This window comes from Pelophylax lessonae (genome assembly GCF_965119305.1).
Source record: "Pelophylax lessonae genome assembly, chromosome: 2".
Taxonomy (NCBI): domain Eukaryota; kingdom Metazoa; phylum Chordata; class Amphibia; order Anura; family Ranidae; genus Pelophylax; species Pelophylax lessonae.
This window is the reverse complement of record NC_138769.1, coordinates 411,627,323-411,652,553: the sequence shown is the minus strand read 5'-3', so window position 1 is coordinate 411,652,553 and position 25,231 is coordinate 411,627,323. Positions and strand designations below refer to the sequence as shown.

Below are 25,231 nucleotides of genomic sequence, written 5' to 3'. Positions count from 1 at the left end.
AAAGAGGTTGCAACCCTAAAAAAAGAGATCCTATTCCCTTATAGCAGGTTAAACAGCACAGTGCTTGTGCTGTCTAATCTGTCCCTTTCTATGCTGTTAAAAACCTGGTTGATCCTGCCTGTTCCCGTGTCCCCTTATGTAAACTGACCACGGTAATCATGGCTGCTAATCCATTAAACCATGGTCAGTTTACGTGCCTCCTTTATCCCACAGTCTTTCCTCTCTCCCCCCTCTCCCCCTCCCTCCCTGCCTGTGAGCTCCTGCCTGTGAGGCTCTGATCTCTTCTCTTCCCTTCCTCTCCCCTCCTGCTGCTATTAGTAGCTGGCATTAAAGCCAAAGAAAGATTACTGCCAGCTCCTCTGTTCTACTAAGCTATACTAAACTGTATACATGTTTGTATAAAATTATGCCTTTAAATAACTTCTTTCATATCTTTTCTGGTCACGTGACCTCCAGCCGCTCTCCTCCCCTGATCTATGGGTTACAGCAGAGGGGCTAAGCGGACAACACAGCGGTCACGTGACTTCCCGGCTGACATCAGAGGGGGATCTCAGCCCCTCCCACTGTAGCCCTTAGAACGGTTGAGAAGAGTGGCCGGAGATCACATGACCGCCAAGAAAAGATCTGAAACAAGGTATTTAGAGGCATAATTTTATACAAAAAATGCACACAGTGTAGTATAGCTAAGTAGAACAGAGGGGCTGGCAGTAATCTTTCTTTGACTTTACAACAACTTTAGGATCCATCAAAATCATTGTAACACCTGGACAGTCAACATCACATTGTCCGGCAGAGCCAATTCTGACTGTTCCCTTAACTAGAGGACATCTAAGTATTCAACAATAGGGCGTGCCACGAGAGGGCATCAGGGCTAGTACTCGCCCCAGCACCTTGGTGAATACCTGAAAGACAGTACAGTGGTCCCACAGCAAAGCATAGAAATTGCTAATGCACTGGAAAGAAGGGGACACATTGTTTTGCATCTTTGAATTCCATATAAGTTTTGAAGTCTCCCTTTTGAAGGGAGGCAATGAAAGATTGGTTAGATTCCATGCAGATACTTTGGTTTTGATTCAGAACTTTGAGATCCAGAATCGGGCAAATGCCCCTTTGTGCTTGGGAACAGTGAGTGGGTTGAAGCAAAATCACGTTCTGCCACAGGATATCCACTGGCATGAGTCACATACAAGAGGCTTCCATGAAACTGTCACAACTAAAGTTAAACACTACAACCATCTGCTGCATCAGTGATTAGACTTCTTTTAAGGCATTTTTGACCAGTTATGAATGGTTTGACAAAGTATGGTCAAAATAGGATGAAGAGCAGGACCCCCCAGAAAAAACAGGGAGAGAGAGAGAGAGAAAAAGGGCTTCCCAGCACTTATTGATTGATTGTATGCATTAAGGTAAAAAATCTTCTGCAAGCAGCTTCCCCCCCAGACCCCCCCCTCCCTTATACTTACCTGAGCCCAATCTCGATCCAGCGATGTGCAAGAGAGCCGATTATATCATGGCTCTCTTTTTCCTTATTGGCTGATACACAGCAGTGGGAGCCATTTGCTCCTACTGGCAATCACAGCCAGTAAGGAGGTAGCGGGGGGAGGGGCCGAGCTGCTCTCTCTGTGTCTTATAGACAGACAGAGCCGGTTCGGGAGCAAGCATGCACTTGCAGTGCACAGTATATTTGCCTTTAGCAAATCAACCTCAGTGTATGGACAACTTTTTACGCAGGATCTTGCTGCCAGTTCCTAAGTAAAAACAATTCACCCCTGTGCATGAGCCCTTATAGTTAGACGTACTGTACTCTGATAACTCTGTGTTGTGAATACTGTAAGGCCAGTATCCAGTATATGAATTTCTCTTTTACCCCATAAGGATAGTATCTAGTATATGAATTTCTTTTTTATCCCACAGGCCTTTACATTTTTTTCCACCTTAACATGCAGACCAAGCTGTCTAGCAAAATCGACACTTGAGACAAGGCTTCATATAACAGGTTGTTTACAATGGTCAGCTTTTGTTCTAATGGTTTGAGGTGCCCTTCATATGCTCTTGACTGTGTTGCACTATACTGATGCACTGCATTATTGCAATGTATTACTGTCATGTAAAGAATGCTGCTTTAATGCAGTCCTTTCATACTGTACCTTGTCTTTGTAGGTTGGTGACTACATAGTGCCTGAAGCTATGATAATTTCAGAAAGTGTGATGTATACAATGTACAAGCCTAAAATGTCAAAATAAGAATAAAAATATGAGTAGATCTGGGTGTGTCCAGAGTTTTTAGCCCCGGAGTTTAATTTTATTCAGTTAATAGTTATAATGAATGTATATTAAACAGTGTCATAAGAAGAATATAAAGTCTGGCATTACCATTTGTAAATGCTAATTTCCAAGCCACTAACCTGAGACAAGTATGCATTTCAGAAGAGTTGGAGTAAAGTTTGGAGTCCATATATGCATGCTTTGGTTAGGTCAGTGACTCGAAAATATTGAAATATAGAGGGGCAATAATGACATCAAAGCAACTATAATTTTCAGAAGTGGTCTGCAGCTTTTTCTTAAGGGATAAAACATAGGGAAATATGTATTTATTAAAGATAAGTACTGAAATGGTTTTCTTTTCTTTTTCCCAAACAAGCTTGGATGTAATATTAATTGTACTGTAAAGCGACCAAATTAAACCTAAAAAGATATTCTTTAGGCAAATTTACAATATTTGTATTTTCCTTTCATTGTTTCTCATAGTTTAATGCAGTGTGTCACAAACACATACATACAAATAAAACCAAGAATGCAAGTCAGAACAAGGCAACACATTTTATTCCAAAAAGGCCATCTTGGATACCAGAAACGTACTGTAAAAATTATTGAAAAAAAAAATGAACAGTATTGTTACATATCATAATATACATCTTTTATACAATAATTACACATTTCAGACAAACTCCTATTTGGGAAGATTAGTAGTTAATTTGCCCAGGAATCTGCATATTCACACTCCCATAGTCCATCATGTACATAGGCCACTGCTGCAAAAAAAAAAGAACAAAATTCATGTTATAAGGTGAGAAGTTTTTTGTGACTTTTCACTGATATCTTCTGAATACACAGCAGTATAACTGACCCCAAGAACTTGCTACTTATGCGACTCATAGAGACCTATAAAAAGTACTGCAAGGCTATAAAGCAATTACATTATTTTTGGACATATAGCATTATAACAAAAAGAGGAATTTTTAATTACCTGTAATGTCCATATCTTGGAGTACAGGGCACAGGCAAAGTATTTATAGATCCTGGTTTTAGGCTTGTACCTCTAGGTGAGTGGTACTGGCATGTTTTCTGAGTTATGTCCACTAGGCGCCTCCCTGATAACCCCACCTAACTCCGTGAGTCCTCACTTTTGTAAGCAATACAGAGTAACCAGGGATGGAAGAGAGGGTGGCCTGTGACCGGAACTGTACCCCAAGATATGGAATTTACAGGTAAGTTAAAATTTATCTTAACTTAATTGTATAGTACAGGACACAAAGTATTCATAGATCCTGGGACATCCCCAAGCAATGAATGAGAAAATTGGGCAACAACTAGTTAAGCGGAAAGGTGCCAAAAGGTCCAACAAAAATCCAACTTCAGAGTGCTGCTGCAAGAACTTGGGGCCAAAAGCTGCATCTGCAGAGGACTGGATCACCACATAGTAAAAGTTTAAAAGGTATGAATAGAGCAGCAGGTGGCAGCCTTACAAAGCAGGGCTACAGTGACCTGTTGAAGGAAAGCCCCATAAACTCCCACCGATCTGGTGGAATGAGCACAGATAGAGATTTGTCCTTGAGAGTGTAAGTTCTGTGATCAGTGTTTTTATCCACTAAGCGATGGTAGACTTTTTAGCAGGATGTCCCTGGCGAGGTCCTGAGAAGAGGACAGACAGGGAATCAGCCTTCCTCATGACTTTAATGAAAGTCTCAATAAAAAGAGATTTCCTTTGGATGCTTGGTGCAAGGCACAAGGATGTCTTCATAGAGGTGGAAGCATGATACCTCCTTTGGGAAAAAATGGTCTTGGACATAAGACTACCTTGTCATTGTGAATAATGAGGAATGGATCTCCACAAGAGAGAGTTGCTAACACAGAGACATGTCTGACAGATGTGCTAGCTACCAAAAAGGCCACTTTGTAGGAGAGGTCATCTAGGAGGATATTCCTGATGGGTTTAAAGGGTGATTTCTGTAGGGCAGAGAGAACCAAGTTGAGATCCCAATGGAGCACAAGATGCTGAAATGGGGACCTGATGAGAAATACAAGCTGAATGAAGGTTTTGAGAAGAAAAAGGGAAGTCAGCAGCTTTTGAAAAAGAATGACCAAGGCCTAGACCTGTGCTTTCAGTGTGCTTATGTAATGTTCCGGTACCTTTGGTACCCTAATTACTCTTTTCATAAGTGTATGCGCCCCACCATTCTCTTTTGGAAAGGTGCGCATACACCTTTAAGACTGAAGCTGTCATCATCGCTCAGCGCCGGACTGGATGGCTATTTAGATCGCCGGCTCTCACTCACATGTGTTCGTTCAAACACCCTTGTTACCTAGATGCTAACTTAGCTTGAAGCTCTCGTGCTTGCAAGCATACCTCGCTGACGGAACCACGCTGCGCTGATCCCTGTATCCCGCTACTGGATCATCCGCTCTTCTTGAACCACCCCTTGGCTATATTGCTATTAGTGTTAAGTACCCCGCAGGGGAAACCTCTATAAACTTTATACTAAAGCTTACACTATCTAGCTCTGCATAGTAAGGACTGTTATCACATCTGCATGTCTAGATTGCTAGCTCTTGAGACTACAGCTAACTATTCCTGCACTGGGTTGATCTCTCTTGTATGTCCACCTGCTACTCTGTCATCTGCTACCATACATGATTGCTAAACCTATCTGCATCCATCTGCTACTATCTTTCCTTCAAGTGTCTGTCATCTACCATCTCCACCCAACCTGTCTCTTCAGTCTAAACATCACTGTGTTACTATATACATAAAGTCACTCTAGGAACCATCTTGTAGAGTGTGTGTATTTACTGGCTGAATTAAGACCTTCCACACATGATGAGTCATTGAGGGTTGGGAATGGTATCTCAGCGTTTCTCTTACATGACTACTGAAGTGGAATATTTCTGCAGCTGAAAATCCACACCATACATGAAACGCAGGAGCGTTACAGATTGAACGAACCTACAAATGGATTCAGCAGAAATAACCACTCAGGTGACACAATTAAAACAGCAAGTAACTGCATTAATACACGCACTTGCTGAATTAAAAGAAGACAATCAGGCTCTGTCGCAGCAGGTAATTAGACTGACACAACTTACCTCTGCTCAGTCCCCTGAACCCAAGATAAATCCCCCTTTGGTATTTACAGGCGATCGCAAAAAAATTCGCGAATTTAAAAACGCATGTGAGTTACTTTTTTTGCTAAAACCTCGTACCTACCTTACTGATCACATTAAGGTTTGTACTATTATTTCTTACCTAACAGGCGATCCTCGAGCCTGGGCAGACTCTCTTTTTGAGAAAAACGACCAGCTTCTCAACTCCTATGCCTTGTTCCTAGCAGAACTCACTAGCCTATATGATGATCCCAATAGGCAGAGTACTGCCGATCTTCAATTAAGATCCTTGAAACAAGGTAGGAGGCCTGTAGAAGACTTTGTCGCGGAATTCAAGAGATGGACCCTTGATTCAGAATGGAATGATGCATCTCTGAAAACCCAATTTAGGCTTGGCCTATCAGAAGCTGTTAAAGACGAGCTTGCCCGAGCGGATCTGCCAAAAACCCTGGATGCATTAATACAACTCAGTATTACCATAGATAGAAGACTACGAGAAAGAAGGGCTGAGAGAATGGGAATGCCATTATCCAGTTCCTCTCGGATTCCGGCCATTGACCCCGTTCCTATGGAGGTAGGAGCCATACGCCCACCTCTATCAACTATGGAAAGAGCCAAAAGACGATATGAAAATCTCTGCTTGTACTGTGCATCCCCGGATCACAAGATAAACGTCTGTCCCCTAGTCAACAAAAAGAAGGGTGAGTGTTCACATGTCCTCCTAGGGGGATTGACAACTTCAATCACTAACCCTTACATTTCTGTTTGTTTGACATTACAGTGGGACCAAAACAGGATTACTACTAAGGCCATGATTGACACAGGATCTTGTGGAAATTATATTGATATATGTTTTGCTGCTTTAAATAAAATTCCTATTATTTCTAAACTTAAACCTGTCTCAGTAAGTCTAATTACCGGTGTTCCGTTATCCTCTGGTCCGATCACCGATCAGACACAAGCACTTCTAGTCACTACTAACGAGTCTCATAGGGAGACCACTACCTTCGATTTAATACCTTAGCCCCACTTTCCCATTGTGTTAGGACTTCCCTGGTTACACACACATCAACCAACCATAGATTGGAAGGAACGAACCCTGACCTTCCTCTCTTGCTATTGCGAGGATACGTGTAACCTCCCGTCTTCCGGGAAGATCCTGTCTGTGGTGACAGATGAGATTGCACCACTATGTTATCAGGATCTCTCTGAGGTTTTTCTTGAGAAAAATGCTCAAGCACTACCTCCCCATCGAGACTATGATTGTAGCATTGATCTACTCCCAAATAGCAAATTGCCGTTCGGTCATGTTTACCCTCTTTCACAGGATGAACTTTCCCATCTCAAAAACTATTTGGATGAGAATTTGGAAAAAGGTTTTATTAGACCTTCCACTTCTTCCACAGCAGCAGGACTCTTTTTTGTCCACAATAAGGACTCAAGTCTCAGGCCTATCATCGACTACAGGCAATTGAATGCTATCACAATAAAAGATCGCTATCCACTACCGCTTATCCCTGAGCTCATTGAGCAGGTGCGTGGAGCTACCTATTTTCCAAAATTGGACCTGAAAGGAGCATACAATCTCATTCGAATCCGTGATGGACACGAGTGGAAGACTGCATTCAGAACCAGATACGGATTGTTCGAATATCTTGTGATGCCATTCGGGCTATGCAACGCCCCTGCAGTTTTCCAACGATTTATAAACAATATTTTCAGAGACTTACTAGATGTCTGTGTTGTGGTATATCTGGACGATATACTTATATATTCACGATCCCTGTCTGAACACATAAGACATGTAAGACTTGTATTATCGAGATTGCTTGCACATAACCTTTATGTGAAACTGAAGAAATGCTTGTTTCATAAAGAGGAGGTACTCTTTCTAGGCTACATCATATCCAAAACAGGAATCGAGATGGACATGAGTAAGATATCCTGCATTCAGGATTGGCCTACACCAACCACACGCAAGGCGCTACAGCGATTCCTTGGATTTTCAAATTTCTACAGGAAGTTCATTAAAAACTTCTCTGCTATTGTGAGACCCCTCACACAGCTCACTAGCATAAAAAAAACATTCAAATGGTCAGATGAAGCAAATAAAGCTTTTCACTTGTTAAAGACAAGATTTACTTCTGCTCCCATATTACGCCATCCAGACCCATCCCTCCAATACATTCTGGAGGTAGATGCGTCAAACATGGCAGTAGGAGCAATACTCTCCCAACGACCAACCCACACTTCACCACTTCATCCAGTCGCCTTTTTTTCTAAATCCCTAAGCAGTCCCGAGATAAATTACCCCGTGGGTGAAAAGGAACTGCTTGCTATAAAATTGGCTCTGGAGAATTGGCGACATCTACTCGAAGGCACCCAATTACCAATAATTATATACACGGACCATAAAAACCTCCAATATCTTCAGACTAGCAAAACTCTCTCGCATCGACAGGTACGATGGTCACTATTCTTTCTAAGGTTTAACTTCCTAGTGACCTACACACCTGCAGATAAGAACAAAAAAGCGGATGCACTATCACGACTAACTGAAGAAAACTACTTTGAAATCCCTTCCGTTCCTATAATACCTCACAAACGCATTATTGGAGTTGTTCGTTCCTTGAAGGAAGAGGTTTTGCATGGTATAAGTTTGGATTCACCCCCACCACAACTAAATACTGATGCAGCAGGCTTCCTCTACTACAACGACAAACTTTACATACCACCTACCCTACGCACCAAGATCTTGGAATTATCGCATGATGTGCCTATGGCAGGACATATGGGTATGACAAAGACTCTTAATTTGATTTCCCGGCAATTCTGGTGGCCTGACATGAAAACATCTATACAAAAATTCGTCTCATCATGCAATGTCTGTGCCAGGTCCAAAATTGACACTACGAGACCATCCGGTCTACTATGCAGTCTACCAATACCCCAAACTCCATGGGAAGTTGTGTCCTTGGACTTCATCGTAGAATTGCCTCCTTCCAAAGGATTTAATACCATCTTGGTGTCAGTGGACCATCTGACAAAGATGGCACATTTCATTGCTATTCGCAGACTACCTTCGTCCAAACAAACGGCAGAACTCCTGATGAAACATGTCTTTAGATTGCATGGCATCCCAAAAACTCTTCTGTCTGACCGTGGATCCCAATTTATTTCTAAGTTCTGGCAAGAACTATGTCACATACTACGGATCGAGCGGAAGCTCACTTCTCCTTACCATCCGCAGACCAACGGACAGACTGAAAGAGTCAACCAATGCATTGAGCAGTATTTACGTTGTTACACTTCTTACCAACAGGATGATTGGGTGGATCTTCTCCCTCTGGCAGAATTTGCCTACAACAACGCAACCCACAGTACAACCAAGCAGAGTCCGTTCTACTTGAACTATGGGTTTCATCCCTCTATTCTTCCACCACGTATCCTTCCTTCAAATAACCCAGTGGCCTCAGACTATCTTACCCAAATAAAGGATTCTCTGGGTTTACTAAATACTACCATTACACACGCTCATAGTCAACAAAAGAAGTACTATGATCTTCGCAGAAGACCTTCTCCACAGTACACTATCGGGGACCTCGTTTGGCTCTCAACAAAAAATTTGAGACTGAAGATCCCTAGCAAAAAGCTTGGACCTCTGTTCTTGGGACCTTTCCCAATCAAGAAACTTATTGGAAAAGCTGCAGTTCAGCTTACATTGCCAATAGACCTAAAGATACATCCCATTTTCCATGTGTCGCTACTGAAGCCCCATGTTCCGGACCAAGGAATAAGGCCTAATATTCCACCTCCGCCTCCTGTACAAGTTGAAGGTGGAGAAGAATACGAGATAAAAGAGATTCTGGATTCTCGTATCTACAGAAGAAGACTTCAGTACTTGGTTAGATGGAAGAACTATGGGCCCCAAGACGACACCTGGCTAAACACCTCTGACATACATGCCCCTAGATTAATCCGCAATTTTCATGCGAGATACCCAGACAAACCAGCTCCAGAGGCCTTCAGGAGCCGGCCTTAAAGGGGGGGTACTGTAATGTTCCGGTACCTTTGGTACCCTAATTACTCTTTTCATAAGTGTATGCGCCCCACCATTCTCTTTTGGAAAGGTGCGCATACACCTTTAAGACTGAAGCTGTCATCACTCAGCGCCAGACTGGATGGCTATTTAGATCGCCGGCTCTCACTCACATGTGTTCGTTCAAACACCCTTGTTACCTAGATGCTAACTTAGCTTGAAGCTCTCGTGCTTGCAAGCATACCTCGCTGACGGAACCACGCTGCGCTGATCCCTGTATCCCGCTACTGGATCATCCGCTCTTCTTGAACCACCCCTTGGCTATATTGCTATTAGTGTTAAGTACCCCGCAGGGGAAACCTCTATAAACTTTATACTAAAGCTTACACTATCTAGCTCTGCATAGTAAGGACTGTTATCACATCTGCATGTCTAGATTGCTAGCTCTTGAGACTACTGCTAACTATTCCTGCACTGGGTTGATCTCTCTTGTATGTCCACCTGATACTCTGTCATCTGCTACCATACATGATTGCTAAACCTATCTGCATCCATCTGCTACTATCTTTCCTTCAAGTGTCTGTCATCTACCATCTCCACCCAACCTGTCTCTTCAGTCTAAACATCACTGTGTTACTATATACATAAAGTCACTCTAGGAACCATCTTGTAGAGTGTGTGTATTTACTGGCTGAATTAAGACCTTCCACACATGATGAGTCATTGAGGGTTGGGAATGGTATCTCAGCGTTTCTCTTACATGACTACTGAAGTGGAATATTTCTGCAGCTGAAAATCCACACCATACATGAAACGCAGGAGCGTTACAGCTTAATGCCAAGTTCTGGTGAAGACCTGATTGTAAGAAGGCAATGCAACAGAGCTTCCTGGATTTTTCACCAAAGAAGGATTACGGATTGATGGTAGATTTTTCTGAAAGTGCCTTTTCTTGTTTTTAGCAAGGTAGGAAAGACAGACTCAGAAACTCCTCAGGTCTCTTAGGAACTGGACTACAAAAGCTATCCCATTAAAGCCAGAGACTGAGAAACAGGATGGAACAGGGAGTCATGAGACAACAGAAGTTCATAGAATGTGATAGAATTTGCACTGGAGGGAAGGCAAAGCTTAGCCTGGGATTGAGACCAGGGGGTTATTAAGGCATCTGAGACTAGTGCAAGAACATCACTGGTCCAAACCACAAGCTGAGGTAGTTTTTGGTTGAATCTGGAGGCCAGGATGTCTACCTTCAGGGTCCCTCATTTCTGACATATCAGGTTCAATATTTCAGGGTAACGTGTCCATTCCCCGTGATACAGGCAACAGAGATGGTTGGACAGTAGGTTTTTATCCATGAGATAATCTGGCTTGCTTCGTTTAGGGCTGCACTCCCAGTGCCCCCTTGGCGATTGATATAGGCTACAGCAGTGCCATTGTCTGACTTCACCCTGATTGGGTGTCCTTAGAGATGGGGGGGTTCAGTGTTGCAGAGCCAACTTTATTGCGCTGAGCTCCAAGATGTTGATGGGGAGCTTGGTTTCTGTAGGTGACCATATTTTTTGTATTGTGAGGGACTGGAACATTCATCCCCAGCTTGAAAGAAAGACTGTCAACTGCTGCTATTACTTTCAAGTGATATGGAAGGAAGGATTTTCCTATTGTCAAAGCTGGGCTGGGAATTCCTTTCTTGCCTAGATAGGAGCATAAGCAGGTTGAGAAGAAGAATGCTTGTTCCGATTCAACAAAATGATTTGTTGGAGAGGTCACAAATGGAGCTGAGCGCATAGTATAGCTTCAAAGCAGGCTACCAAGAGGCCTAGAAATCTCATGTAGAATCTCTGTGGAATGTCTCTTTGGTCTTCATTTCAAGCATGGGCTCTGGGAGAGAGTACTTTCTTTTCTAGAAGGAAGACTTTTGCTTGGGATATGTTCAGGATCAGACTTAAGTATTCCTGACACAGAGAAGGCTGGAGAATTTTGAAAATTGTAACAGATATCCCCCCCATCTCTTAGAAGTGAGGGTGTTTCTTCATTGGGTAGAGGGCTTTGAAGAACACTTGCTGGGCTTTGCAGCCTGAATCTTATGCCAAAGAGAAAGGGCTAAACTTAGGCTTGAAAATTGAAGCCTGCAGAGGTAGAGGTTCCTTAGGATATGAGATTTAGAATGTTCCACTGTGGAAGTAAAGACTTCTCTCCGGAGACATCTTTTATGAATTGGTCCAATGACTCCCCCAAATAGACATTGAAAATACATATATGTGAGGAGTCTTACAGGTAGCTTCAGCTTTCCAGGCTTTTACCCACAATATTCTGTGAATGTGAATGTAGATTAAAGCCATTCTGGAAATTTGTCTCATGTTCTAGGGAATGCACACAAAAAAAGCCAAGAAGAAGGCAATTGCTGCAAAAGTCCTGTTAAACCATAATCCTGGAATACAAGGTAATGTTGATTGTTCACTATTTTGGTCCAGTTTGATGCAGTTTGACATACTGAAATTGCAGCAAGAGCCTGTTGCAGGGCTGGGCCTACACGACTAAAGAGCCTTTAAGAGCATCTCAAACTTTCTATTTGCAAAATGTATAAAAGAAGGAACGTCTTCAATAGGTACAGCAAAATGTTTGTTTAAGACAGCAGGATTACCTACAGGAATAGAAGACTTTTTAGTGAACTCTGTTTCAACTGGATAAAGTTCGGAAAAGATTTTGAGAGGAGTGAAAATCTAATCTGGAGTGATCCAATTGTTACACATTCTATTTGCTCATGAATAGGGAATGTATTTAAATATTTTTTAGGTCTCTGTACCCACAGGGGCATGGCAAGACAGAGGAGAATCAATCTGAACAATGCCAAGGCCTTTGCAGATAGCAGCAGTGAGATTTTCGCATTGGCAAAAATGCTGCATAAAGCTCTCTCTTCACTTATACAACAGTCTGGGGAAGAAAAATCTCTCTCTGTTTGAAGAATTGTGGCAAAAGTACAAAGAAAATGGGATTTTTGTACTTACCGTAAAATCCATTTCTCTGTGTTCATTGACGGACACAGCTCTCCTTTATTCAGAACCACAGGTTTATACTGGCCCTACAGGAGTAGGATACTAGGCAGAAAAAAGACTTGGCTACGCCTAAGTGCATTCCTAGCTGGTATACATCCCCCTCTCTGCTCTAGGTCTTCAGGTTAGTAACAAGCAGTATCAGAAGTAATAAAACTCCATAGAGGGGTGGGTGCTGTGTCCGTCAATGAACTCAGTGAAATAGATTTTATGGTAAGCACAAAATCCCATTTTCTTTTTTGATTATTGACAGACACAGCTCCCCATTTTTCAGAACCACAGGGACATCCCCAAGCATTGCCAAACATGAGGGATGGAACAAAAAAAAAAATATTCCAAGGCTAAACACAATAGCCAACCAGGTAACAGGAGCTCAACAAAAAACAGCTGGAGCCCAACCTGAACAAGACACCCTCAAAAGGGAACAGGATCTCTAAACAGCATACTAGAATAAAGTTGTGCTATACTAAAATTGAGGTGAACCAATAAATTGTGAAACAACCAATGTACATTGACCAAAAAGTAAAAATCCTTTCACTATCGTGATAAACACAAGTGCAAATTAAATGAAAAAAAGTCCAACAGAAATCCTCTGCGTAATAATAAAGCCTCTGCCACCAAAGTGGTGATGCACCTCCAACAAATCAGGAATGCCTGCTTACCAGAAAAATTGGACCTCTTAGGTGAGAGGTCAGTAGCACTTTTGGCTTAACCCAGCCAGGGCCTCCTAGTCCTCCAAAAGGGATGTGCAATTTAGGATTTAGTTTCCTACATGCGGCGATGATCCTACTTCAAATCCTCCTGCAAAGTGATATTCCCAAAAATGTAAGAGAAAACTCGCCATAGTATAAAATCACTTAGTACTTTATTTTTAAGTAAAAGATTGCACTTACAATTTGTGCGGCATAAACGCGCATGTAAAACAGTATAGTCGGCCTCCTGGATACACTCGCCCGTCCTTCCGGGATCAGAATGTGCGATAACACCAGCACGCCCCTCAACTCTCTAAACAGCAGCCTGCAAAACTTTGCGGTGAAAGGAAGCATCCGCAGATGCCAACACACAGTGAAAGTATCCATCAACAACCAAGTGGCCACCTTGCCAACCTGCGCCACTGATGCCTGATGACGGGAGGCACAAGAAGAACTAAGCGCCCGAGCAGAGTGTGTCGTTACAGGGAAAAGAGGAACCTGACCCTTGGCAAAATAGGCCAGAGTCACCGTCTGTCTGATCCATCATTTTTATGGCCCATTCGTAAACACAAACAGTCTGTCTTGTCAGAATTTGACCTCCGAAACCACTCCGTGGCTGCCCAATACACCCAAATCACTCAAACCTCATTCAGGGCATGCATTGCAAATTCCCTGGGATGAGTGGGCATGGGACACAGGGAAGGCAACACAAAGTCTTCATTCAAATGGAAATCAGAAACTACCTTATGAAGGAACGATAGACATGGGCGAAGAACCACCTTATCTTTGTGAGCCACCAAGTAGGGGGTACGACAAAATAATGCCACCAGCTCTGACACCCCGCGAGCGGGGGGGGGGGGGGTGGAGCCACCAAAAAAAAGCCACCTTCTGGGACAGCGTAACCAGGGGAATCTTCCGAATATTTGCAAAGGGAGTCTGAAAGCACCAAGTTCAAATCCCACGGCGGTAGAGGACACCACACCAGTGGAGTCAGTTGTTGAACCCCTTGAATAAAAGCACGCACCAGGGAGTGCATGGCCAGGGATCGCTGAAAGAAGACCACCAAGAAGGACACTTGGCCCTTGATGGTACGCAAGGCCAATTTCTGCTCAACACCTGGATGGAAGGTCACCAATCGACTCACACCACAAATTGTACGCTTTCCATGTATGATGAAAAATCTTCCTAGAGGTAGATCTCCTAATCTTCAGCAGTATTAGAATCACTGACCCAGGCAAACCTCTATCCTTCAGCACCTGGCTTTGACCAGCCAGGACGTCAAAAGCCATCAACTGTAAAACAGGATAAAAGATCGGCCTTTGGGACAGCAGATCCTCCCTAAAAGGCAGTCTCCAAGGGACGTCGGCGACCAAACACACCAGGTCGGCGTACCAAGACCAATGAGACCAGTCTGGGGTCACTAGAATGACCAGAATCCCTTTGGTCTCAATCCTGTGCAAAAGCTGCAACAGAAGTTTGAGAGGAGGAAAGACATAGATCAGACGATACTGGCCCCACAGAGCCACCAGAGCGTCTGTGGCGTCCGCAAGAAGATTCCGTGACCTTGCCACAAACTTTGGCGGAGAGGGCCAGAACAAAGCGATCTGCCCACCGGGCAGAGGATGCCAGCTACTTCCAAGGCTGCCAACACACTCTTTGTTCCACCCTAGGTGATTGACCTAGGCCACCACCGTGGCATTGTGAGACTGGATCTGCGACTGAAGCCCCCGGAGTCGATCCGTCCAATGATCCAGGCACAGCCTAATCGCCCTAAGTTTGAAGACATTGATCGGTAGTCTGTATTCCTCCAGCTTTCAACAACCCTGAGCAGAGCTCAGTCCCAAGATACCTCCCCACCCAGACAGACTGACATACGTGGGGACCACTGTTCAATACAAGGGGAGAAAGTATTTGCCCTGCCAAAGAGCCTGAGAGCGAAGCCACTAGTCCAAAGAAACCCCTTCCTGTCAGCAGGATCTTTAAAAACTGGAGATTCCACTACCGTATTATTGGTTGCCTTGTTCAACCTGGAGAGGGGGGTCCACCACTGGTGGAACAGTCCACATCTTGGGGAGTGACTCTTCAAAGGAGTATCCCACAGCAAAGAGTTTAGGAACCACAAGAGGGCATTTTGGATGCTCACAATCTTTATAGACAAACCTGTCAAGACAGGAGGGATAAAAGAACACCTTGCTGCGCGAGACAGCTTGTGGGTGCCAAAGGGAAAGGCCACCCTTGAAGCAGCTTCAGCTGCATCCTCCACATTCAAAGTTTCCCTCACAGATGCAATCAGTGCGGCAACCAGAGCCTTCTTGTGTGCAGCTGCAGGCTTGGAGGAATCATTCTCACTATCCACTAGAACAGGGAGCGTGGCTACAAACCCTGCAGGGTGAGCCCCGTCCGTGGCAACAGAGCCAGATCTAGAATCTGAAGACACCGATGAGGCACTCGGGGGGGGGGGGGCGCTATTTACTATTTTTATGCGCAAGCGCCAGCTCACCCAGAAAATATAAAAAAATCAGGCCGAGGGCCCACAAAGGGGCCACTGACTGAAACCCGCAAAAGGGGGTCGCCCTCTGAAGCCCCTCCAAGAAGGCCTGCAAAGGACATCACAAAAATAGCCCCCTTGATCTGGGTAGTCCCGTAGGCAGGATACCCTGATGGTCCAAGGGAGGTCCCCGGCTTGGCTGCACGGCCTAGTAGGCCCAAGCCGCGGCCTAAATTTGTGGATGCCTGGCCGCATGTTCGCAGGTCTGAGGGAGACTGGGACCAACAGAGGCAGCGGCTTCAGCTGCCCTCACTGGGGCCGCCCCACACAGCTGCCGGCCAGTAGGCCACAAAGCCGAGGTCTAAATTCCTGCACGTTCCGACCGTGTGTAGGGCGGATCTGTAGATGCTAGGTCACCTGCACCCCAGGCCCTTAGCTGCTGCAGGGAGCCCAAGGAACACCCCTCCCCCTAGGAAACAGTGGACAGTGCACTAGGTACCCATGCCAGGGGAACACAGAGCATCCCCAGCAATCGCCCCAACAGCAAATGCCAAAAAGTCAGGTCAGGACCTCACACAGGGAGGGGAGGGGGGGAACCCCGAAGGGCCTGACCAAGCCAGGGAGTTGCTGTGCCCCACGTCATGTCCAGTGAAGGCGAGGAGGGGGCCCTGTACTTACTGACCCAATGAAAGCGTGCGTGTAGCACTCCCAAGACAGAACCTCCTTGCCACCGAAGAGGGGGGCTGTTGGCCAAGGTAACACTGTGACGCGGAATATCGACGTTGGGTCATATGTGTCCCGGCGAGACGTTTAACTTGCTGGCCGCCCCGGTCCAGGATGGGGCCTGTTGCGGCCAACCCAGCACATAGCTAAAGGTCTGCACGCACGCACTGGGCAGACTGGGGGGACCACTGGATCTGGATTATCCAGCCCGTCACCCAGCCAGGCGGCTGATTGTACATCTCACAGGAAAGAAAACAGAAGAAAAAAACGCCATTTAAAAGGAAAAAAAATCCTAGGACCAGAGATCTAAGCAGGGAACTAGGTCCTTACTCCTAACTGTTTTCTTTTTGAAAGCTCTACAAAAAATTTACTGAATATGAAAATTGGGTCCTGCTCTGGTATAAGGGGCGCATCCTCACTCTGAGGTTGAGTGGGCCTTCGGCAGAGCGATAGGTCTTCTGAAGTTTTATTATGGTTCCCTTTTACCTGGTCTCCACCATAGCTACAGGTGAGGGTATTCCCCTGTGGGGTATTCACAAAGTAGAATGCGAAATGTAGGAGAAACAAGTCCAGAAGAAGAACACAGCAACCTAGGTGTAGACTGTCTGGTAACGAATCCTTGCGGCAAAAGGGCAGAAGGAAGCACCTTAGTACCTTTTTAAGGTGGAAGAGGTAATGTGTGTGACCTGTGGTGTGATGTCACACATGAGTTTAAGCTCTGAGTGGTTGAGTTTTAGTGCCAAATGTAAAATGTTTACACCAAAGTAAACAGAACACGACCCCAGTCTTTTAGAGTCAAAGATAAAGAGTGACCCTGTGTTAACTGTCCACGATGCTGGACTGTATATAAAGTCCAGGTTTTGCTTGTCATGGTGGGCATACCCCCAAAAGGTTCTTCAGGGACTAGGTCTTATAGGGATGGACCACGGCCCTGGACCTGTATAGCACTCTGTGGCTGACTATGTGTTGCGTTCTGCCCATCTAAGTGTATGATCCAGTGCCCAAAGCAGCATTACAGGCTGTCTCAACAGAGTAGGGTCCAGGTATGGCTTCCAAAGTTTTACCAAGGTTGGACAGATTTGGATGCACTGCTTCCATCTGTAGCATTAGAAAACAGTGAGGAGTTATTTGAGGAATTTAAAAATAAAATAAAGGAAAAAAATATACTAGTTAGGCTAAGAGAGATCTCTCTGTGAAGAAGTAGAGGTCCATCCCCTTAGGACGCTAACAAAACACTGAGGATTCACAGAGTAGGGTAGGGTTATATGGGAGGTGCCTAGTGGCCACTGTAGTGAACAAGCACGCTGTGTCTGTGTGAAATGCGTCTACATTTTCCTTGTTGTACCTTGTACTTGGACATGTGTCAATAAACGAGAAATTGCTTCATTCAAGCTCCGTGGGCCAGGCACCCACGTTGGATGGCTGGTACAGATTCACCTGAGCGGTGTATACTGTACATCTTGGTATCCTTAAAAGTTTGCCAGTGTCCAATCACCTAGTTATGAGTCTATAACCTAGGTTTATGAATACTTTGCTTGTGTCCTGTACCATACAATTAAGATATTAGTGTTAGAGATAAAACGTAATTTGCAAATGGTAGTCTGCAGTGATATATAGGGTGTTTGCCTAAAATCTAGAAGAAGTGATAATGGTATTTCTTATAGCAGCACACAACTTTCAGATAATGATTATTTCTCTATTTCAATAATTATTAGTGATTTGGGGAGACACTGGGATTTTCAGGAGTTGCAATAGAGTCAGGTTTTACTGCTATCCAAGGCTCTATAGCTGCCTACTTCCTGTTCTGCTGTCAAAAGTTTTACCACTCAGGAAGTGAGGGTAAATCTCCAATGGCAACACAGACAATTCTTTTTATTGCTGTCGGTCTGCCTGTTGCAGAGTCTCCACTTCTTGTCTGGTGAAACCATTGTCAGCAGAACAGAACGTGAAGGGAAGTCTCTCAAGGAGAACTAGATGCCATATGTCATAACAACTGTCAATCTCAGTGAAATAAGTAAGATAAGTTTGCCTAAAGCTGGGTACATGCAAGCTGAATATTGGTCAAAATCAGCCAGTACTGTTAAACAGGCATGCTGGACAACCAATCTGCTGACCTCTGTGTTCTGACGAAGTGGGGTAGTCTCCCTGTCAGAACACAATAGCACAGCGGGGGAGATTGCTGTACTAACATTGATTGTGTTAGTATAGCAATCTGCTGGGTTGAACGAAAAAAAGCGTATTGTGTGTACCAGGCTTCAATGTAATCTATCAATATAATTAATTATTCATTCAAATGTGTGAACCAAAGGTGCTCAGACACTTCCAAAACATTATTTCACAAATTGCAAGCAATATTAAAAGGTGACTAAAACCTTCATGTGTCTCCTGAGAGACAGGCTGGAGACTACTGGCACAAGGATATGTTTGAGGGCTGCACATCTAACTACAGATAGCAACTTTGCATAAAGGAAGCACCAAACGCCATACACACTTACCACTAGTGACATAGGATGTGTTGAAGAGATAGGATCTACATTAGAGGAAGAAGAGGAGGACGATGAGGAAGAGTTGGATGCTGTTGATGACACAGAATTTCCTTCAGAGATTCTTTTCCTTTTGCGCTTAGGAGCAGTGCTGTCTTTTTCTGCATAGGGAAATATAAGTGAGCTCACCTACAAAAAATGTATGCTTAAAGTCTGGACAAACCAAGATATTCATCCACTACCTTCTCCCTCATAATATGTACTTTTTACACCAAGAAAACAAACTAGCAAAAACTGAAAAGGGTACAGTTCAACGCATGAAGAGCACAATGAACTGCTTTCCTATTAATAGGTATGCAGATCTACATGATGATCTCTTGACTCCCAGATCTTTATATTAACTGTAATGAAAGATAGCAATAATTGTGATCAGATATCAAATAATAATGTATTATGTTGTATTAGTGGAGCATGAAACCTTTAAAGAAAATTAAATCTGCAGAGCTTACAAACTGTCCATGCAGACAGGTACCATTGTTCACCCTGTGGGCTTCATATAAGAGATCGCTAATGGCAGCAATTGAAAAAAAAAAATTTTTGCTAGAACAGGAGATTTTTGAACATTTATGCTATTGTGTATTACAGATGATGAGAGAATGTACGCTAATAGAAAATCATCCTAAAGCAGAACTAAAACTTTTTTTAAAAATGCTATCGATGTTTTTTTTTTTTTTAGGTAGAATAGGCTTCATATGTCTCTTGACAAAAAAAAATTTCCACCACAGTTTTCGAGAATGTTTTTTTTTTTGTTTGTGTACACTACCAGTGGTGCATGCTCAGCCTACACTCTAGATCAGTCTTTTTCAAACAGGGTGCCTTTCCTCAGGGTTGCCTTGGCAAATGCCTAAAAGTTGCCACAAATTGCCCAAAAATTATCCACAAGCCAGCAAGTGGATCAAGTCTGGCTTTTTGTTACACACAGCCACAGGTTTTTTTATTGTGCAGCATTAAATCCTTTGGCACTTTGCAGGCCAGCCATTGGCATCCTAACGACCACTGATATCCTTGATTAAGGAGGACATCCAGCCCTGACACAGCATCCATGTTTGCCCCTCCCCTTCCCCTCTCTGTCAGCACTGGGGTGATGTTAGCAGAGAGGGAGTAAAACAGAGAGAAGAGAAAATCTAACATACCAATCAGTACCTGTTTATTAAAGTAGAGGAATAAATCACCTCTAATGTTGGGTGGCCCACATATGTGGATGCTGCTGCAATTAGTAAAAATATTAGTTTAGTTCTTTACATTTTAGAGTGGGGTACCATGAGATTATGCATACATTTAAGGGTTGAAAAAAGGATGAGAAATGCTGCATTTGTAAGATTCAGGGAACAAGTAACTCCCATGTGAATGTGCGGGAGCTACATTTTTACAGGTGACCCTACAGCTGAAAAAAGAGGATACACATACACAAGAGGAGTCCAAGAAGCTGGTAGGGGTTGTAATGGTGAAACAGCACTAGAGGCAGGAAACCAGGATGTTTTGCCTGTTATAATGTGCAAGAATGCTGTACATACTTACAGATATTGCAAGTGCTTATGCTGACACCCAACAAAAATTCTACTTAAAGGCAATCTGTGTTTTGCCTGTACATGGCATAGAAACAAGTTCACTTAACTATTTTTCTCCCCGGCAACATATACTGGCTCCCTTACCACTCCATAAGTCACCAGGAGCGAAGACTGGAAGCCCTAGGTAAGTTCCAATTTGTAACTTGAGGACTCTTTTTCCCAACCCCATGTGACAGCACCAATCAATATGCTCCAATAATGTGGGGAAAATGGGGTGGTCTGTGTTCTCCAATAGCCGGAAATACCAAGCATTTCATCTCACCTCCATATGACCAAATGGAACAGTTGGGGAAGGAGAGAATTAAGACAAGGTGGGGTTACATGATCCTTTTGTCTTTTTTAATCTAGATAAGAGTGTATACTCTTCTATTAAAATAAATTGGCCTACCTGCGTCAAGTATATATAGTAAAAACATGATTTAATATGTATTTCATAAATTATTTTAAAGTATTAAAAATATATAAATATGAACAGAACAGATTAAGCACATTACAAATTTCACTCACGTATTTGTGGTGCTGGGTCAATACAGAGTTCTGAAAATGGCCTGTTAAAAAAAAGAATAGGTTTGATTTAACTGCAAATACCTCACAGGCTTCTGAAATATGTAGTGGACAAGGATAGCATAATACTTTCCAGCAACTACACAAGAAAATTGTTCATAATAATTAGATGATGGTTAATATGCCAGTTTAATGACAATAACACTGTACTTGGTACAAACAAATTAAATGAGGTAGTAGCTTGTGTCTGCATTTTCTCCTAAAAGCTACAACGTAAAGGTCCCTCTCTCTCAGCTGGATATTGACATTTTCATTATACATTGTGGAAAATTCACTGGTGGAGCATGACATCATCACCTGGCTTTGTAATGGCATTTGGGCCAGACTAGAACTGTGGTGGGAATAGCTCAGCAGTGGAGCTCCAGAGAGGTCTAGAAAGCCAGCATAGAAAGCTCAACACAAAACTACAATAGGATTTTTGTATTACCTGTACTCCTTTTCTTTAAATATATTACAGGACCCAGTATTGGGGAACCCTGGGTTTTGATGCTGCCTTCAGGTGATTGGACACTGGCAAACAAAGCTGTAAGGACAGCCCAGTATAACCCCTCCCACTCCCAGCAAGTGTCAGTTTTTGTAGCATGGAATAATAGGAGTTTATCATAAGAAACAGAAGGGATGGCCCATGCCTGTGTCCTGTAATGTACTCCAAGAAAATGATTTTACAGGTAAGACAAAAATATTATTTTCTTAATTATAGATTTTGGGAAACAGGATAAGTATTTTGCAACCTTGGAACATTCAAAAGCAGTCCAGCTGAGGAGTGGGCAACATAATAAATAACAGCTAACATGCTCCTGAAAATCAACAAGGCACAGCGAGGACACTACAGCTTACAGGGTCACCTGAGGAACCTTAATGTCCAAACTTAACAAACATGTGAACAGAAAATCAAGTGGTACCCTTGCAAATCTAATAAACTGAAACCCGATATTGAAAATTAGGCACTAACATATCTAGTAGAGTGTGCTTTGATTGGAAAAGGGGAACCTTACCCTTGAGGTCATAGGTCTGAATAATGAGTAGATAAATCCACTTAGCCCCCCTGCGGGGGCTTTCAAGACAGACAAACAGGAGCTTTAACTACTGACAAGGGGTTGACGCTTAGAGATAACTTGAACTGCATGCATCATATCCAAACAATGGAGTGAAATCTCCTTGGCATGTTTAGGCACAGGACATATAGGTGACAAGACAATTTTCTGGTTAAAGTGGAAGGAAGAAACCACATTAGGGAGAAGGGAGGCCTCAAAACAATTTTGTCCTTGTGTAACATAAGAAAGGGCTCTTTAAGGCTACATTCACACCTGAGCGTAGCGTTTTCACACGGTTTTTACCGCGATTTTACCGAGATTTACAGGCGTTTTTTGTGCAGGCGTTTTTAGATTGAATAGAGACCAAAGGAAAACGCCTGTAATCTGCCCAAAAAGAAGCTCATGTACTTTTTTGAGCGTTGGGCGTTTTGCTCACAGCGTCAAAACGCTCAGATGTGAACAGGGGCCATTGAAATGAATAGGATTTGTCTTGTTGGGCGTTTTGAGAGCTGATCCTAGAGCAGAAATCTCCCCAAAAACGCCCCAAAACGCCTACATGTGAACGGAGCCTAAAGGTCAAGGCCACTCAACTCTTAAACCTGCCAGGCAGAAGTGATTGCGACGAGAAATGCAACTTTGAGAGTAGGGCCGGCGATGGATTTGCTTCCCTGCAAACGCAATCAGTGATGATGGGGAAATCCCTCCCGCGGAGTCATTGTGTTCCTCTGGTGGGGGGCCAAGAGAGCCATCCTGGGTGGAAGAGCACGGTGGCTATTGCTAGCGGCTGCTAGCAAACATTTTATGAAAAAATCTGACAGGCTGGTTGTACCCAAGTTGATCAATCAATTTGGGTACATTCAGCCTACCCATATATGGTCTGAATCTCGGCGGTTCCTGCTGAACCTGCCAAGATTCAAACAGTCTATGGCCGGCTTAAGGATAAACAGAGAAATATCCCAAATAGACTCAAAAAGAGGTCTTTGAATGACTAACAGGACGAACTAGAGTTAGATTCAATGGGGACACTGGGGGATGTATAAAAAGAACACTGTGAGAATACCCCTGTATGAAGGCCCTTACTAAGAGGTGAGAGGCAACAGTCTCTGAAAAAGAACCCTTGATGTTACTTAAGGCCCAACGCTGATCCACAGCAGACAGGAAAAAAGACAGGATTTTTTCCATAGAGTACTTTTTCAGATGAAATTCTCTTGCCTTGCACCAAGTCAAATATGCTTTCCAGGTGCAATAGTAGACCATGTGAGATAATAACTTATTAGCCTTGAAAAGCCTACGGTTGCCCGAATCTGATAGGCCCATGGAGAGTCTGATAGGAGTTTGATTATATCAGAGCACCAGGTTCTACTGGGCCTGCTTAGTACAATGAGGACCACTGCATCTCAATCCTGCAGAGTAGGGGGGTAGGAATTTAGAGAGGGAAGGGCATGGATCATTGTTGCACTGTTCCAAAAGAGTCAGAGTTTACACTGTGAGGGCCCAAGGATTCCTGGTCCTGGCAACACACCTGTACAGTTTTTTTTTTTTTTTTCAATCAATAGATCACACCTGTACAGTTTATTGTTAAACCTAGAAGCCAGGAGGTCCACGCCCAGTGTCCCCTACCTGCAACAGAGAGCTAGAAACACCTCCAGGTGTGGAGACCATTCTCCAGAATACAGATGATGACTGAGGAAGTCTGCAAACTATTTTCCACGCTTGAGATGTGCATGTTGGTCAGGGGCAAACCTTGAAGATCAGATCAGGCCAGAATTAGGTCCACCTCTCTTTCAGCTGGGCAACTTCTTGTGCCTCCTTGATATTTGATGTAGAACACCGCAGTGGCATTGTCCAATCTAATCCTGTGCAAGTGACCTTGTAGCTGGAGAGGTCCAGTTTGAAGAGACAACCAAATCAAATACTCAGTACTTCGAAATATTGATCTGGAACCAAGCTTCCTCTGACAACCAAGTACCCTATACTGAGAGGGTACCCAGAACTCCTCCCAAGCCTTACAGGCTGGCATCCCTCATGAGCACTTTCCAGACCATCAGGAGAAAGGATTTCCCTGATTTCAGTGCCACACTAAAGACACACTAAAAAGAGTGGAGAGTGCTTAGAACCCCTGTCAGTTTTTATTGCTGTCTTCGCCCCCGTAAAGGAGATCCCTCCTCTCTATTTGTCTGTTTACCATTTTCATTGAAGATTAAAGTAAAAGAAAAACCCCACCTTTTGGGTTGTCCCCCAAAAAATAATAGAGGGAAAATCTTTTAATGGGGACACTAGTTCTGGTGACCTAAGGGGCCCCAGGAATTCCCTTAACTTGCTGTGATTTCCTTTAATTTTCTATTTGGCAATGGAACAGGAAGTGAAGGAAAATCTCTCCAATGGGACACAGATGGTGAAAAAAAAAAAAATCTGACAGTGGTTATAACCCGCTCTATTCAAAATGAAAAAAAAAAGTTTTGCCTATAGTTCTACTTTAGGTTTGAGAGATTTCAAGCTGATGGGGCTTACTCATGTACTGAGTCCTTAGAACTGGGAAAACCACCATCCTTGTCCTCTTTTATCAATAAGTGCAGATGCAGCTTTAGCCACAAGAAGATCAGAGATGGATTCTGGGGAATCCTCCAATGAGGATGAAAGTTTCTCCATAAATTCACATAATGTAGCCAAAAACTCCTCCTTTGATAAGTGATAGCTAGGGACCACCCCTTCAAAGGTTAAGGAAAACTCTCAGGAGGATAGCAAGGAGGATAGTTTTGGGACAGTTGTCTGGTCTAAGAGAATCAGGACCTCTAGGGATTATGCTGCAGACCCCTCCTTGCACCCATGATCCCCCATAATATGTGGAGAATTCCCTCTAAGGGTACTCAAGTCAGGCACTGCAGAGCAGGAAGGGTTGTGTCCTCTGTGACGTATCACTGTGGGCAACACAGAGCCCAGGGACATCCCAAAAAATAGCTGTGCTGTTTTAGGTAAGCATAGACAAACAGAGGTGAACAGATGTAAAGTGGGGCTCCTTGCATATGTTACAATATGGTGTGCGCATGTGCAGTGTGTCAATCCAGTAGACGACTGCATGGATTCTGTGTGGGTGCCCAGGCTGAGAGCTCAGCAAAGGAAAAATGGTGCCAAATTCAAAAATGGAACCCGA

The 25,231-nt window shown here is 43.6% G+C and overlaps 1 protein-coding gene across 3 annotated transcripts in view; it reads right to left on the bottom strand.

The window, feature by feature from the left end:
• Positions 1 to 2,816: 2,816 nt before the first annotated feature.
• Positions 2,817 to 25,231, bottom strand: part of GTF2IRD1 (GTF2I repeat domain containing 1) — a 164,660-nt gene continuing 142,245 nt past the window's right edge. For all 3 annotated transcript variants that reach the window (XM_082245206.1, XM_082245207.1, XM_082245208.1), the window contains exons 25-27: positions 20,990 to 21,030; positions 18,867 to 19,015; positions 2,817 to 3,032 (exon numbers count right to left, since the gene is read on the bottom strand). In XM_082245206.1, coding sequence (XP_082101332.1) covers positions 2,964 to 3,032; positions 18,867 to 19,015; positions 20,990 to 21,030 — 259 coding nt within the window. In that variant the 3' untranslated portion in view covers positions 2,817 to 2,963. The remainder of the gene's footprint in view (positions 3,033 to 18,866; positions 19,016 to 20,989; positions 21,031 to 25,231) is intronic.